Raw genomic sequence first — 14,876 nt, forward strand, 5'->3', positions numbered from 1 at the left:
TCCGACGCCATTTTCCCTTGTGTTGTGTCGGCACCGTCTCCTCTTGCGGAGTTCTCTTTTTTTCCTCGTTGTGACCGTGTTTACATGTGAGGCCCGAGCATGCGGCAGTAGCTGACGATGGCATCGGCGAGGTGTCAGCCGAGTCCACCGACGATGACTGCCCGACCTTCGATGCTGTCCTTCCCTTAGATATGACCCTTCAGGACTACATCGCGATTGATGATTGTGTCGCCACGACTGGTCTCCTGCCCGATCAAGAAATTATTAATGATGTCGCGAACTCATCGCACCTCACGGGAAGTCTCGGAGGCTGTTTTGATATTAGAGGACGTTTGCCTGAGCACTTCCGACAGTTTGCGTGCTGTTGCCCATTTGGAAGAGTTAAGAAAATTTGTAATGTCAGCCGGAATCTGCGCGAAAACGCAGACGACCGTTACAAAATACTTCAGCAAATAAAGGTATGCTTCTCCAACTTGATTTTAATGTTGTTTTTCCTGTTCATTCGTTAATTAGGCATTCGGTTAATTCGGACATTTTTTCCGGTCCCGTGAAATCTGAATTAACGAGCTTTTACTGTATATCGAACTCAGATACAACAAATTATTGGCTATATCGAACAGTTGAGAGATCTTAAAGGGCCCCTGACAGCAAAATTTTTGTTGGTGACTTTTTTACTGTAATTTGTAGCTTTGTGTCTGGTAATCCCTAAGTTAAATCGTAAATGCTCTAGCGTATCGTATAACTAATTCTAGCGTAGTTAATTGTGACCATTTTAGCGTCACTTCAAAACGCCCGCCTAAAAACCACAAGAAACTGCGGGGGAGCGTCAGAGACCACGTGCACTCAAGCTGTGGTGACGTTGAAAGCGCGGTTTTCAAATCGGGGCCCCGCGCGCGGTAGAGATTGAAAGTATGTGGGTGCCTTGGTATGGGTTAAACCTGTTAAGCGCGTGTCCCCTCACGAAAACTACCTCGAGAGCAGCCCGATAACAAAGCGAGAGGGGTGCGGAACAGTAGGCCTCGCCGGGTGCCAGTTGTCGTATTGTGCACGTGCACCCGTGCACCCCACAAACCTTCTGTGACGTCCACAATACTTGCTTTACTCGTGGAACGTCACACGGGGCCTCTATCTACATCATACCAGGATGTCGCGAGGTGCAGCCAACTCAAATGAGCACTCACGCTTACTTTTAAAACTAGGGGTGTGCGAATATTCGAAATTTCGAATATTTTTCGAATAGTGTTTGCTATTCGATTCGATTCGCACTGAAATTTTACTATTCGAACTATTCGAACTTCCGAAAGAAAAATGCAGTCAACGTCCGGTTGAAAGTGACCCCTTCAGATTTTTTAATATGCTTCACCTCATTACACTCTCGTATTGCGGCAAAGCTGCCTTTCAAGCTCCGTTACGGTCGAACTTAGCCAAGAGAAAAAGTCCGGTTGGAAGTGGTCCCTAGATTTTCAATATGCTTCACCTCCTCACACCCCCGTATTGCGGCAAAGCTGCCTTTCAAAATCCGTTACGGTCGAACTTAGCCAAAAGACAGTCAACCTCCGTTTGGAAGTGGTCCCTAGATTTTCAATATGCTTCACCTCACTACACTCTCGTATTGCGGCAAAGTTGCCTTTCAAGCTCCGTTACGGTCGAACTTAGCCAAGAGACAAAGTCCGGTTGGAAGTGGTCCCTAGATTTTCAATATGCTTCACCTCATCACACCCCCGTATTGCGGCAAAGCTGCCTTTCAAGCTCCGCTACGGTTGCAAATGTATTAACTCAAGAAAACGCTGGTTCCAATATGGAGATGAAAGATGTGGCAGAGTTGTGGGCTCAATTAATGCTGTTTTGGACCTGAAATTTGGGCAGGAAGTCTGAAAAATCGGACGCCGAAGCTTTTTAGCATCCAAAATTTCAGATGTTCTTATATATCGACGTCTACGAGGCAGATTTGGAATTCCAGACTTGAAGGGAGCACACCCTTGTCTGCCACATCAGTTGGCCTTCCACAGAAGTTGAAAGAGAAGGAGAGGCTGAGGAAATGGCATCTCTGCCTATCACGTGTAAAGTGTTGTCGGCAAACCTTTGGTTGCACCAAATCATGTACATAAATGCAATTCGGCCTCTACATTGCCTCATTCTTGATAAAAAAGACAACTATGAAATATGACTCCACCAGCGCTTCATCAACCTCGCGAAAAGAAACACTTTCATGTTGCTATCTCACAAGAACATACTTAGGGATTCTCTGGAACTTTTTCTGTAATTTCACTTCGAATTATTCGAAAATATTTGAGAAATATTCGAAAATTATTCGAAATTATTCGATTCGATTCGCACTCAATCTTTATTATTCGAATTCGCTTCGCACCCAAAATTTTGCTATTCGCACAGCTCTATTTAAAACCAAATTAAGATATCTTAAAGGTAACGTTCGCCACTAATAATCAGTCAGATGTGTCCCCGTATACAGGAAAGTCAAACGACAAAAACATCTCGAGGTTTCAATTTTGGTGTCAGGGGTCCTTTAAATTTCTCATGCGAAAGTGTAGGGCTGGTGCGCACTTATATCGAAGTCATCCCGCACAGCGAAACATCCAGTATATCGAACGCTGCGCTGCGCCAAAGCCCAGACCAGGAAGTGCATTTTTTCCTAACAAATATTGATCATTTTTCGGCTGCGTTCTAACAAGTTCTGATCTCTCGTCATGCGCAGGTGACGAAAAGGTGGTGTTATTCCTCTGCATTCGTCTGGTTCATTGCGCAGCGCTTGTCAGTGCACCGAAACAGGATAGGATGAGCAGAGTTCATACCAGACGCTTGCGCAGAAGCCGATTTCACAGCTTCTGTGCAAGCGGTGCCAGCGGGATTTCACCCGCTGGCACCACTGAAAGTGAATGCGCAGAAACCTTGACAATGACATTCTTGTCAGTGTCCCACATGTAACGAACACCGTCAATCATGAGCGTGTCATGCTTAAGTTTCACTTTACCAGCATTCTTGCGCGTATCTTTCAAATTCTGCCACAGTGCTCTACGTGCCAGCCGAAGCCGTGAAGAGTAGTCCTCACTTATACAAATTTTAGTTCCTTTAAGTTTTCGGACCTTGTTCACGATAGCAACCTTTGACCTGAAGTTCATTAATTTACCGGCATGATTACCGGCCGAGGTTTACCCCTTTCTGCTGCAAGCCTGTGGCAATGTTCTGTGTCGTTGCATTTTACACCGAGTTTAACTGATACGAGATCTAATACAGATTCAAGCAGATGTCAGTCGTCTCAGAAGGCATCTCACGCAAACCATGAATTCTCAAATTGTTTTTACGGAGTCTGTTTTCTAACTCATTGCTTTGACGGTAAAGCTCGGCAACTAGTTTTTGAAGTGCACTTTGGACCGGGATTAGTCTTTATGTCATCACAAAGTAACAACAATGATGTCCTTATACAATGCACCAGTTGTATCACAACGGCAGTACAGTTCAGAGGGTCCGGTAGCAGCAACAAACAGCGGTTATCACTTCTGTAACATTTGTAATTGTATGTTACCTGCAAGATGAAACACATGTTTGAAACGGGTGTTTGCCATGCTGCCACCGGACCCACTGATATCATGGTCCCATGGTGCTGCTCTTTTATCCTTGGGCATTCTCACTGCCAGCGCCACTGCTGTACTATGCCGTGAGCAGTAGCCCTGCCACGGTGGTCTAGTGGTTATGGTTCTCGACTGCTGACGCGAAGGTCGAGGGATCGAATCCCGGCCGCGACGGCTGCATTTTGGATGGAGGCGAAAATGTTTGAGGCCTGTGTACTTAGATTTAGGTGCACGTTAAAGAATCCCAGGTGGTCGAAATTTCCGGAGCCCTCCACTACGGCGTCCCTCGTAATCATACCATGGTTTTGGGACGTTAAACCCTAGATATTATCGCCGAGAGCAGTACAGATGGTTGATCAAAGGCACACCAATGAATGGGAAGTCCATTACCCAATCGGCAGCGGTGCATTTTTGCACCGGTGAAGACTGAGCGTTGTTGAATCGTGGTAGGAGCCTGTGTGGTGTGTCGTTTGTTGGATCAAGCAGCAGAACATCAGGGCAGCTGGCGATAATGGCAGTCTGCAAGATGAAACAGACATGCTTGAAACGGGTGTTTGCAATGCCGCTACCAGACCCACTGACCTCTTCGTCTTCTACCTCTTCTTCTCTTTGCTGCCTTCTCCAGCCAATTCTCTTGGATCATTATATCCTCCCGGGCTCCTCCTTCCATGTCTCCTGAGATGGTATGGAAGTATATTTGCGAGAGACGCCTCTTCGACCTTGCAGTGAGGTCCCTGGTAATATACTGTCTTCGGTATACCTTGCTGTTTCGCGATCTTCGTAACGAAGTAGGGACCTGTGAACGGAGATTTCGAGTCGAGACCTTTGTGCACAAGAACCATGCTTCCAGGCTCCACACCAGGTATCTGTGATCTATGACGCTTATCGAAATTCCTTTTCATTGTTTGCCGATATCATTGTTTCTGTTCTTTTGCCATAGGTTTTTCCTTGAGAATGATTTTGTCAACTAAACCAAGCTCTTGATGGGCAAGCAACCAGCTTGACTTTCCAAAAGCTGCAAAGTTGGGACGGCATCCAAGTTCTGCAGTATATGAGCGATTGTGATGGGATACAGGCTCCTCCAGAGCGCATTTTCACCCGCCTTTGAAGTCTGGGTATAAAGACAGAAACATCTTCAGGTCCCTAATCACCCTCTTCGCAAGTGAATTAGCTACAGGGTGGTATGGTGCTGGAAAATGTAATTTGATGCCTCTTTCTTCTGCCCATCATCGAAGCTTAAGACTTCGAAAAGCCGGTCCATTGTCGGCAACTATAACTTTGACATCCTTGAACACAATCTGCTCGAAGAGTGACATCACCGAATTCGCATCTTCACGGCCGGCCTTAGCAGCAACATAGCATGTGCACTCATCAATGGCAACCAAAAACGCTTGTGTTTTTCGCACGCCTTCACCTTACCTCCCATGCATAGGTATGCAATGTGGTCTTTTTCCGTCCGGGGGCTACCAACCAGCATGTCCACGGGCAAGGCACTGTTGTTGACGACAGTCACCTTGACCTTGCGGCATACCACGTCATTGATTTCTATGTCAGCCTCTGAGGTTCCGATAGACCGCACTGTAGATGTGTTGGTGTTCGCAAACCTGTACGAGTCTTGGGTCTTGCACATAACTTTAGACTAGAGCTGTGCAAATAGCAAAATTTTGGGTGCGAAGCGAATTCGAATATTGAAGTGTGAGTGCGAATCGAATATTTTTCGAATATTTCTCGAATATTTCTACAACGTTTCTCGAATACTTCGGAGTGAAATTGCAGAAAAAATTTGGAGAGGATTCCTAAGCATATTCTTATGAGACAGCAACATGAAAGTTTTTCTTTTCGCTAGGTTGATGAAGCACTGGCAGGGTGGTGTTTCATAGTTGTCTTATCAAGAATGAGGCAATATAGAGGCCGAATTGTATTTATGTACATGATTTGGTTCAACCGACAACACTTTACACGTAATAGGCGAAGATGCCATTTCCTCAGCCTCTCCTCCTCTTTCAACTTCTGTGGAAGCCCAACTGATGTGGCAGACAAGGGTGTGCTCCCTTCAAGTCCGGAGTTCCAAATCTGCCTCGTAGACGTCGATATATAAGAACATCTGAAATTTTGGATGCTAAAAGACTTCGGCTTCCGATTTTTCGGACTTCCTGCCCAAATTTCAGGTCCAAAACAGCATTAATTGAGCCCCCACCTCTGCCACATCTTTCATCTCCATGTTCGAAACGGCGTTTTCTTGAGTTAGTACATTTGCTACCGTAGCAGAGCTTAAAAGGCAGCTTTGCCGCAATGTGAGAGTGTAATGAGATGAAGCATATTGAAAATCTGTAGGGGTCACTTTCAATCGGACGTTGGCTATTTGTTTTTGGGAAGTTCGAATAGTTCGAATAGTAAAATTCCAGTGCGAATCGAATCGAATAGCAAACACTATTCGAAAAATATTCGAAATTTCGAATATTCGCACACCCCTACTTTAGACTGCACTTTTCAGCTGCTTGATGACGCAATGTACAGTCTGAACTTCCCGCGTCAATCAGCACCGAGAACTGGTGAGTTCGATGATTCATCGATGGTCGCAGTCTTCAGGAACTTTGATGGACCACTGTCACTTCTTGGGCTCTCATTCACCACGAAGTTGCCAACAGGGTTTGCTTTTGAAGTCTCTTGCTATGTGCCCACACCTTTCAAGTTCTGGACTCTTTACAGCATTTGCTTCCACTTTTTGGCTGTGCTTGTCAAGCCCACACATGTCTTTTTGAAGGCATCTTGAAGTCCTGCCACGTAGTAAGGTCATCGACATGGGCCTGAAGCCAAAATTGAGCGGGTCCCTTCATGTGAAGCCTGGTGTTTTCTAGACCGAACCCGTCCAGCAAGCCGTGCAGGACCGCCATGGAATGGATACTTTTCAGCCACGCCCTGGCCTCTTGTGATGAGCCCTTGCTGTCGAAATCATGGATAGCCTTATTCAGGTCCAGTATAACCTGAGACGCTTTGGGTTTCCTCTTGAAAAGCTCCAGTAACTGCCGGTTTTGCTCCAACAGAGCTTGCATCATTTTGTGAGTTCCGCCGCTGTCTGCCATTTTCATGGTTGTCTAGACATCTCCCTCTGTGTACACAGTTTTTCACCTCCAGCGAAACGTCTAGGCTTGCCGACGTCACACAGAGCGTCTCCACGAACGTTTCTGAGGCAGCACGAAGACTCACGTTTCGGTGTCGATCATTCACAAATATGGTATCGTACCGTCTCGCAGGCATCACACAAAGCGTCTGCACGCGCATTTTTTTGAGACAGCACAAAGACTCGTGTTTTCAATTTCAGTACTTCACGAAGACGGTACTGTTGTGTCTCATAGACGTCACACAGAGTGTCTGCACATATGTTTCAAGGCACCACAAGGGGCCTCTTTTACACTCAGTACCTCACGAAGACGACACCAACGTAGCGCCAGTAGAAAACGGTGTTTTCCACAGCTAAATCACTGCTAATGGGCAATGAGAGACAGAAGAAACATGAGACACAGAGACCCGCAGTCCGCTTTTAGTTAACATGACCATTGCGAATCTTCATTGTTCAACTACGCACAAGAGAAATCTGCCACCGGCACTACATTTCAGGTCAAGATCCAGCGCCAATATATACGGGGTGGCGGATGAACGGTTGTGCAGTGCGAGCAGTCGCTTTTTTCAATCAAGAAACTCGCTAGCATACGCTGCCTGCGTCTGCGTTGTCTCTCGCGGGCGAAGGTGCATTCTCATTCCTTGCGAGCTGGTAGTTCAGCATTTATTGAAGAAAAAGCGTTTCCATAGTCAACGCACGTCGTTCGCTCTCTCTCGTCACATGGCGAGCGCTCAGGCGGTGGCGCCCTCTCCTGCGCTCAAGCAAATGGAGCAGATGACGATGCACATGCAACAGCAGACGACGATGCGCGATGCACGCTAACACGCTGAGACCCTAAGGTGCTTTGCCCCTAAAGGTCAGCAAGCATCACCATCGGCACAATCCCCCGACATCAGCTTCTAGGATTGCTTCACCACAAAGGTTTCGGTGAATCCCACTTCTGAGATGTTTGGAATTTTTTTGCAGATGCACAGATTTTAAAGAAAAGAACTCTTTAATTGATAAATAAGAAAAAAAGAAGAGTTCACAACCTGCGTGACAACTGCCTCTATCGTGGGCCACCATCTCTGCCCATGTTGCCAGCCTTGTGTTCTGATTCCGCTAACATATAAGGCAACTGTACTTTTCATTTGTACACTGGCATCTTAACTATGGCTTATTAGTATCTGGGTAAGTTGTAATAAAACCAATATAGAAAAACTGGCGGTATTACAACAGTGAGCTGTCTGTTTGCTTCACTCTTCAAATCAATGCATAACATCTACTAAACTAATGATGCACTACAATATTCTTAACATTAAAAACTCTTGCCGAGCAAAGATCTGCATTCAACTGTTTAAAGAGGTCTCCAGCAACTTTGAAAAATTTTCCAAAGAATACCTCAGCGGAGATGCAGGATACAGCTTCCGCCACACCTCAGTAGTCGTGAGGAAACCCAGGGCAAGTTATGGAATACAAGCCATTGAAGATGATGCTGTGTGTTTATGTGGTATGTACTCAAATATTGTTGATGTAGCTAGAAATTGTAGAATAGTCCATCAATTTAAATATTTCATACTGAACATGTTTCTTTTTTTTTTTCTCATCGAGATATGTTTAACAAATACCAACTGTGAATCCTTCAATGACAATATTGATGTTTGGGCTGCTGGCTGCAGCATTAGTAATGTATTATGTAAAAGTTCTGCAATGTGTTCAAAAATTGTGCTGTGTGTACTTGGGGCATGTGTGACCTACTAGTTATGAGTTCTGAATTCCGCTACCTCAGCTGCTCCAGTGAGGCGAACGCCTAGTCAGGAGGTTTAAGCCTTCATTTTGCCTAACCCCGTTGGTAAACCATGTATCTGTTATGGACGAATAAAACAAGAAGAGCATTGCATCATATCTCGATTCCTTGATGGTTCTAGGCCTAGGCCGCTTGCTTGGTTTTCAGCACGCTGGCTGTTCCTTTCACTGGGCTGTAGGTAACAGGTCGCACCATAAGGTGACGCTGGCTTTTGAACGCAGTGGTGTGCACTTAGTGTAAGCGCTCATTTGTGACTCAGCACCTTGTTTGAAACTGTGCAGGAGGTGCGTCCCTGTGAAGAAGGCCGGGAGGAGCATCGACGCGACTACCACCTTGGCGTGCTGAAACAGGTGCAGGCTGTCTTTGGGCATCTTGCAGCTTCACAGCTGCAGTACTATGTTCCGCGTGGCTTCTGGCACCACTTCAAACTGTGGGGTGAACCAGTGAACCTGCGAGAACAGCACGATGCGCTCGAGTTTTTCAACTCTCTGGTGGACTCTCTGGACGAGGCCTTGAAGGCCTTAGGTGCGCCCTGCCTGCTGGCCAAGGCCCTTGGGGGCACTTTTGCCGACCAGAAAATCTGCCGTGGCTGCCCACACCGGTACTCTAGGGAGGAGTCCTTCACTACACTCAACATTGATATCCGCAACCACAGCAACCTGCTGGACTCTCTCGAACAGTACGTCAAGGGGGATCTCCTGGAAGGGGCCAATGCTTACCATTGTGACAAGTGCAACAAGAAGGTGGACACAGTGAAGCGGTTGTGCATCAAGCGGCTGCCCCCGATTCTGGCCATCCAGCTGAAGCGCTTCGACTACGACTGGGAGCGCGAGTGCGCCATCAAGTTCAACGACTACTTCGAGTTCCCCCGCGAGCTGGACATGGAGCCATACACGGTCCGGGGCCTCGCCCGACTCGAGGGTGAGCTCATGGACGAGGAGACAGCCGAGAGCGAGCTGGGCGCAACCCGTTATCGCCTGACGGGCATCGTGGTGCACAGCGGGCAGGCTTCTGGGGGCCACTACTACTCCTACATCTACACCAGGTGAGCCTATTATATGTCCACTGTAGGACCCTCCCAATGATTTCCGATATGGAATTGCCTCGCCTTGCGCAAGCAGATTTAATTTTGTGCCAGAATTTCTTAATTTTGTCGCTCGACCTGTCATTCCTGACTGCATCTCCTGGCCCGTGGTATCCATTGTGGAGTCTCGAAAGAGCCGCTCATGGAACAAGCGAACACAGTTCACACCATAGTGTACTTCGACATTTATTAGCAGGTTTTACAGAACGGCAAGCCCGCCAGCCGATTCTCACGATTACAGTCGACGACCGATTTTTTGGACCTGGTGGGGACTGCAAAAATAGTCCGAAAAATTAGGGGTGTGCAAATATTCGAGTTTCGAATTTGAATTGAATAATACTTAATTGAATAATTCGATTCGACTTTCCAATAGCTAGTATTCAAAGTTTTGAATAATACTACAAGTTGTCATGCAGAAACACAAGCTGTTCCACACGACCTTGCTTCAGGCGCTCTTGCCGTGGTGCTATGTTGATAAAACTTTCGATAAAACTTTCATAAAACTTTTCGATAAAACCTTTCGATAAAACTTTCACAGATATTCTGGTTCAAAAGTGAGTGCATGATTATTTTGAAGGAGATTTTCATTTCTGCACGTAAAAAATGCTCGTGAAAAAAATTTCTCAAGGCCTTCACAACTTTGTTTCCAAAGCGAAGCCAATGAGTTCTTGTGTAGTTCTGTCGCGCATGCCGGAGGCGTTATAAAACTTTCCGACTTTAGCCCATGAAACCCTTGATGATTGGCTTCACATGTTGAAATTTCTTTATGCTTTGCACACACACTGCCATACCACTTGTTCAGAAACTCCCATCGTTCTGGCGCACAGTTAAAACGCTACTGTGAACGGGTGCCCGAAGATTTTTTGTGCCCGGAGCACTCATGATGACGAAGCAGCACAACATTACTTATTGTCAGATTAGCCGCATTGCGCAACCATAGAGGAAGAAACAAAAAAAACTGGCTTGTACCCCCCTCTGTTAGCCGTTAGAAGGTTAGGAGTTCCGCTGCTGACTGGAATGGCGGCTCTTTTATCGACATGCCTGCATGCCGATAAAAACTGAAAAAAAAAAAAAAGAAACCCTCCCGAACAAGCGCGTAATACAGTGCAGACCAGTTATAACGTAACCGCATATAGTGCAGGACCGGTTATAATGCGGTCTTTTTCGACTCCCGTTTACCCTCCCATAGAACCGCATGTATACGCATACCGCTTATTGTGCAGTCCCCCAAGATGAAATACCGTTTATAATGCGGTTGCGGGAAAATATTTCTGACAAACGCGGTAACGAGTGCGGTTCTCAAAGGAGGTACGCCGCTGGGGAGGGAGTGACGAGGTCGTTACGAAGGGCGAGGGCACGCACAGTGAACGAACGAGGGGCGGAGGGAGGAAAAAGACCGCGGCAGCGCTGTGCGGGCTCGCCGAGTGGGGAAGGATGGTGGTTGCCTAGGCGACGGAGTAGCCTTTGCACCGGCGGCGGCAAGGCTCCGCGGCCGCTTGCCGGCAGCGCGTTCAGCGTGGAACGTACGATCGCGTACTCATCAAGTGCGCTTTAAAGTAAGTTTCCTGTCGGGAAAAGCGTCGTCGTTATCACACTTGCTACAGATATCGCGTTTGCTACCTCGTCCGCAAATTGAAAAGTTTTGCGGCTTCATGACGCGAGCTTTCGCCTTTTCTGCCAGTGCGCGGACTTAAACGAGCTTGGCGGCTTTTGTCGCTGTTGATCTCCCGGCCGCGAACACAAACTTCGTATCACGCGCGCTGTTCTTGGGTTAGTGCTTGCGTGCGATCTTTTCGACGTCCGATCTTCATGTTGTCTTAGACAAACTTCCCGCGACAACATGCTGAACCGCAGGCTAGGCCTAATCAGCGTTGGTTGCTTTTCGGTAGCGGTCGCGGGCGATAAAAGTTGCGGTTTGGTGCGGAATCAACGAAACTTTTTGCGATGGCTGCACTTGAAGGGAAGGGAATCATATCGTTAATGAAAACGAGGACATGGTTGGCACATGCAACTCTCGAATGGTGGTTCCGGATTCGATTGCAATGTCTTGGACATCGCGTGCGCGCCCGTGAAATCGAACGATCGGTACCGCTCAGCACGTGAAATTTCGGTCGCGATTCGACATGGTTTCTGTGTAATGCGCATACCTCGAGGTGGCCTGAAACGTAGTCGGCGAATTTCCGCGATGGCACAATGTTTTGTTTGCTTTTTTCCCCCGTGTTCATTTCGTTGGCAATGCGGGTCTTTGGCGGTTAATTTTTGAACATTCGGAGATTTAAGTGGTTGTAAGCGCCCCAAATCGCATAGGTCGATTATCGGACACGCGAGGCTACATGCTCAACACGTTTTGCGCAAGTGCAGCCTTTGAAGAAGGTTGTTTTGGTTATAGTGCGGTACCGCTTATAGTGCGGATATTCGCGACTCCGGCGACTTACGTTATAAGCGGTCTATACTGTATAGCTTTCACCATGCTGTAGCTTCCCTGATTTTTGCTTTGTCTTGCCGTAACTGCTGGTACACGTTTTGTGTAAATAAGATAGCTAAAGAAGGATGACCCAATGAGCGCATGTTTTCAACAACAGGAAACAACGTAACACCACGGCAAGAGAGCCTGAAGCCAGGTTGTGTGGAACAGCTTGTGTTTCTGCATGACAACTTGTAGTATTTTGGTAGCAGTCAAGGTGGGCGACCCCCCCCCCCCAAATCACCTGGAAGGGGGGGGGGGGAGCACAAAGTCTGCCCCATGCTTTTACTCAGTTGCACCTGTCCTGTCATTGTTTAAAGAGCAGGGTTATGGCCACGCAAATTTCTGATGATAATGGCGGCCAAAAGCTCCTGATGTTCCATTCCAAGAACTGTTTACTGTTTGGACCAAACTGTTATGATCAGAGGCAGGCCATTGTGAGAAGCACATCACCGCTTCATCTTCGTTCTTTCATCGATTGTTAAGCATGTTGTCTTTCAAACTCGACCAAAGGGTAGGAGGCGCTGAGATGAAACTTTGCCCCCCTCCGCCATTATGGGGGAACCCTGCGCACACCTGTGGTAGCAGTCACTCACCGTGTTATGTACTCGAGGACAGATTTCATTTCTTTGTTCATTCTTTCAATATTCCATAAAATCTTTTGTATTCGATACAGTTAAACCTGGATATAACGAAATTGACAAATTCCCAAAAAAATTCATTATAAACAGGTTTTCGTTATGTCCAGTTTCAGCATGAAAATTCGGAAAATAAAAGCACAAATTAAGGGGGGACATGAGTCTTAGAAGGCCGAAAATCGCGAAAAAATCGACTTTTTGAAGCTGACATTTTCGGAATCTATATCTATTTTTGCACAAATCTGCTAAGTTTGTAGCTTCTATTTTCATTATTTCCGCCGTAAAATCAATCTGTAACACCAATATGAGGTTTGTCTGAGCGCAAATTGACGTTAAAATCGCACTCTTTCCGTACCAATATGAGGTTTGTCTGAGCGCAAATTGACGCTAAAATCGCGCTCTTTCCGTGCCGAACCGTTGCCGGTACACATGGGCTATCGTGGCCATCTTGATCTCGTTTGGAAGAGCCGTTCATCTTCAATTTCCTGCCACCGCTGGCTCGCCTTGCTCATTGGTTTTCTAGCAAAAACGCGTCATCGAGAAGTACAAGCGCGTGATTCTATTGGCTGCTTGGGGCACGTGACAAAATCTAGGCATCCGATTCGCCAAGCGGCGTTTCCGGCGTCTGCTTTACCGCCGAGACGCGCGTGAGCGTGCGCCATTTTGTCCTGGTGTTGTCGACTGCCTACAGCTGTGGGTCTTGTCATCAAGAAATTCCGCACCAAACACAAATTCGGAAAGCGGGTGAGGCAATCGCTTGCCGAGAACTTCAGGAAGCGCCCCGCAACAACCCAGAACAACGAGGATGACGAACTCGCAGCGGTCGTCGACGCCAGCGCGGTAGGCCTAACGGACGCTAGTCCTACGAGCCCGTCAGTTGCCGACAACGTCGCGGAAAGCGGCCGTGTGCGTCACGACACACAAATTCTGCAGCCCCAACAGACAGAAGACAAGAAGAAGAAGGCAGAAGAGAAGCTGCAAGAGATTTCATCTGTTGCGGCGACGGAACGGAAGCGCAGCCTTATCGCTAAACGCGCGGGTCCCCCATCTGATAAAACGACCTTCACCATCCTGGACTTGGAGGCGGTAAATGCTTTGATAATATTGCATTTAAAGTGCAAGATTTGCAACGGAGACACCGAGATCAGGAGAGGCGAGCGGGAATACGGCCTTGCCGTCAAGCTTCAGCTAGTATGTGTGAACTGCGGTGACGGGTCGTCAAAGTGGAGTTCGCTGCGCGTCGACGGACAGCAGAAAATAAATCCATTCACAGTAAACGTGCTCGCCACCCGCGCAATGCAGGCTACTGGCAACAGGCAGACTGCTTTTAACGACATATTTGCAATGATGAACATATCGCGTCGCGGCCTCCACACGAAAATGTGGCAAGCGTACGTGAAGAAGCTAACACCTGCCGCTACTCTTGCTGCCTCGAAACTCATGAGTGAGTACGCAAGTTCGGTCCGCGACATCTACGCGGAACTCAACGTAGACAACCCGGGAAACATCGCCGTGTCATACGACGGATCGTGGATGACGCGCGGACACTCGTCGCATATTGGCGTCGGTACCGTCAGAGTCATTCAATTCTCTTTATGGTCACGAAACTGCACCGTCACGCTATGGGCGAGCTTCATACGCTGCTCGAAAATGCCGCAACGCGCTGCCGCTGCGCCACAGAGGCGATCGTCTGCGCCGTCCGCGTATTGAAATACTCGCGCAGTGCGAGACAAGCTGCTGGATATCATATGTTCAAGTTTGAGGAAACGCTGTCGCAGGACTAGGATGCCTAACAGATGTTGCGTGCTGGGGTGCCGTTCCGGCTACAAGGGAAGCAAAAAGGTGTCGTTGTTTTGTTTGCCGTTAGACAAGCAGCAGCGCGAGAAATGGAAGCGGGCCATACCGCTGCAAGAAAGCGGTGATAATTAACTTTGAGTAGAAGTATACACGTGTGTGTGCGAACCATTTCGACGCCTCGGACATTATCACTGCGTATGATTTTAACATCAACGGCGACTCCGTGTCGCAGAAACGCGACAAACCAACGCTGAAGGCTGACACCGTTCCAAGGATTTTTGAGGACTTCCTTCGTATCTCACAAAGCGCAAACCTCAATCTCGCTCATCTACAGTGCGACCACCATGCAAACGACCACGTGAGTCACCCTGAGAAGAGCTACGAGCGTCGCCGACGCCC

The 14,876-nt window shown here is 47.6% G+C and overlaps 1 protein-coding gene across 1 annotated transcript in view; it reads left to right on the forward strand.

Annotated features, from left to right (window-relative positions):
• The window catches only part of LOC119386563 (probable ubiquitin carboxyl-terminal hydrolase FAF-X), a 326,343-nt gene that overhangs the window by 226,398 nt on the left and 85,069 nt on the right, over window positions 1–14,876 (forward strand). Inside the window, exon 26 of the mRNA XM_037653846.2 lies at window positions 8,776–9,539. Within this exon, the coding sequence (XP_037509774.1) occupies window positions 8,776–9,539 (764 nt within the window). The remainder of the gene's footprint in view (window positions 1–8,775; window positions 9,540–14,876) is intronic.

This window comes from Rhipicephalus sanguineus, chromosome 3 (assembly GCF_013339695.2).
Source record: "Rhipicephalus sanguineus isolate Rsan-2018 chromosome 3, BIME_Rsan_1.4, whole genome shotgun sequence".
In the NCBI taxonomy this organism is placed as follows: Eukaryota; Metazoa; Arthropoda; class Arachnida; order Ixodida; family Ixodidae; genus Rhipicephalus; species Rhipicephalus sanguineus.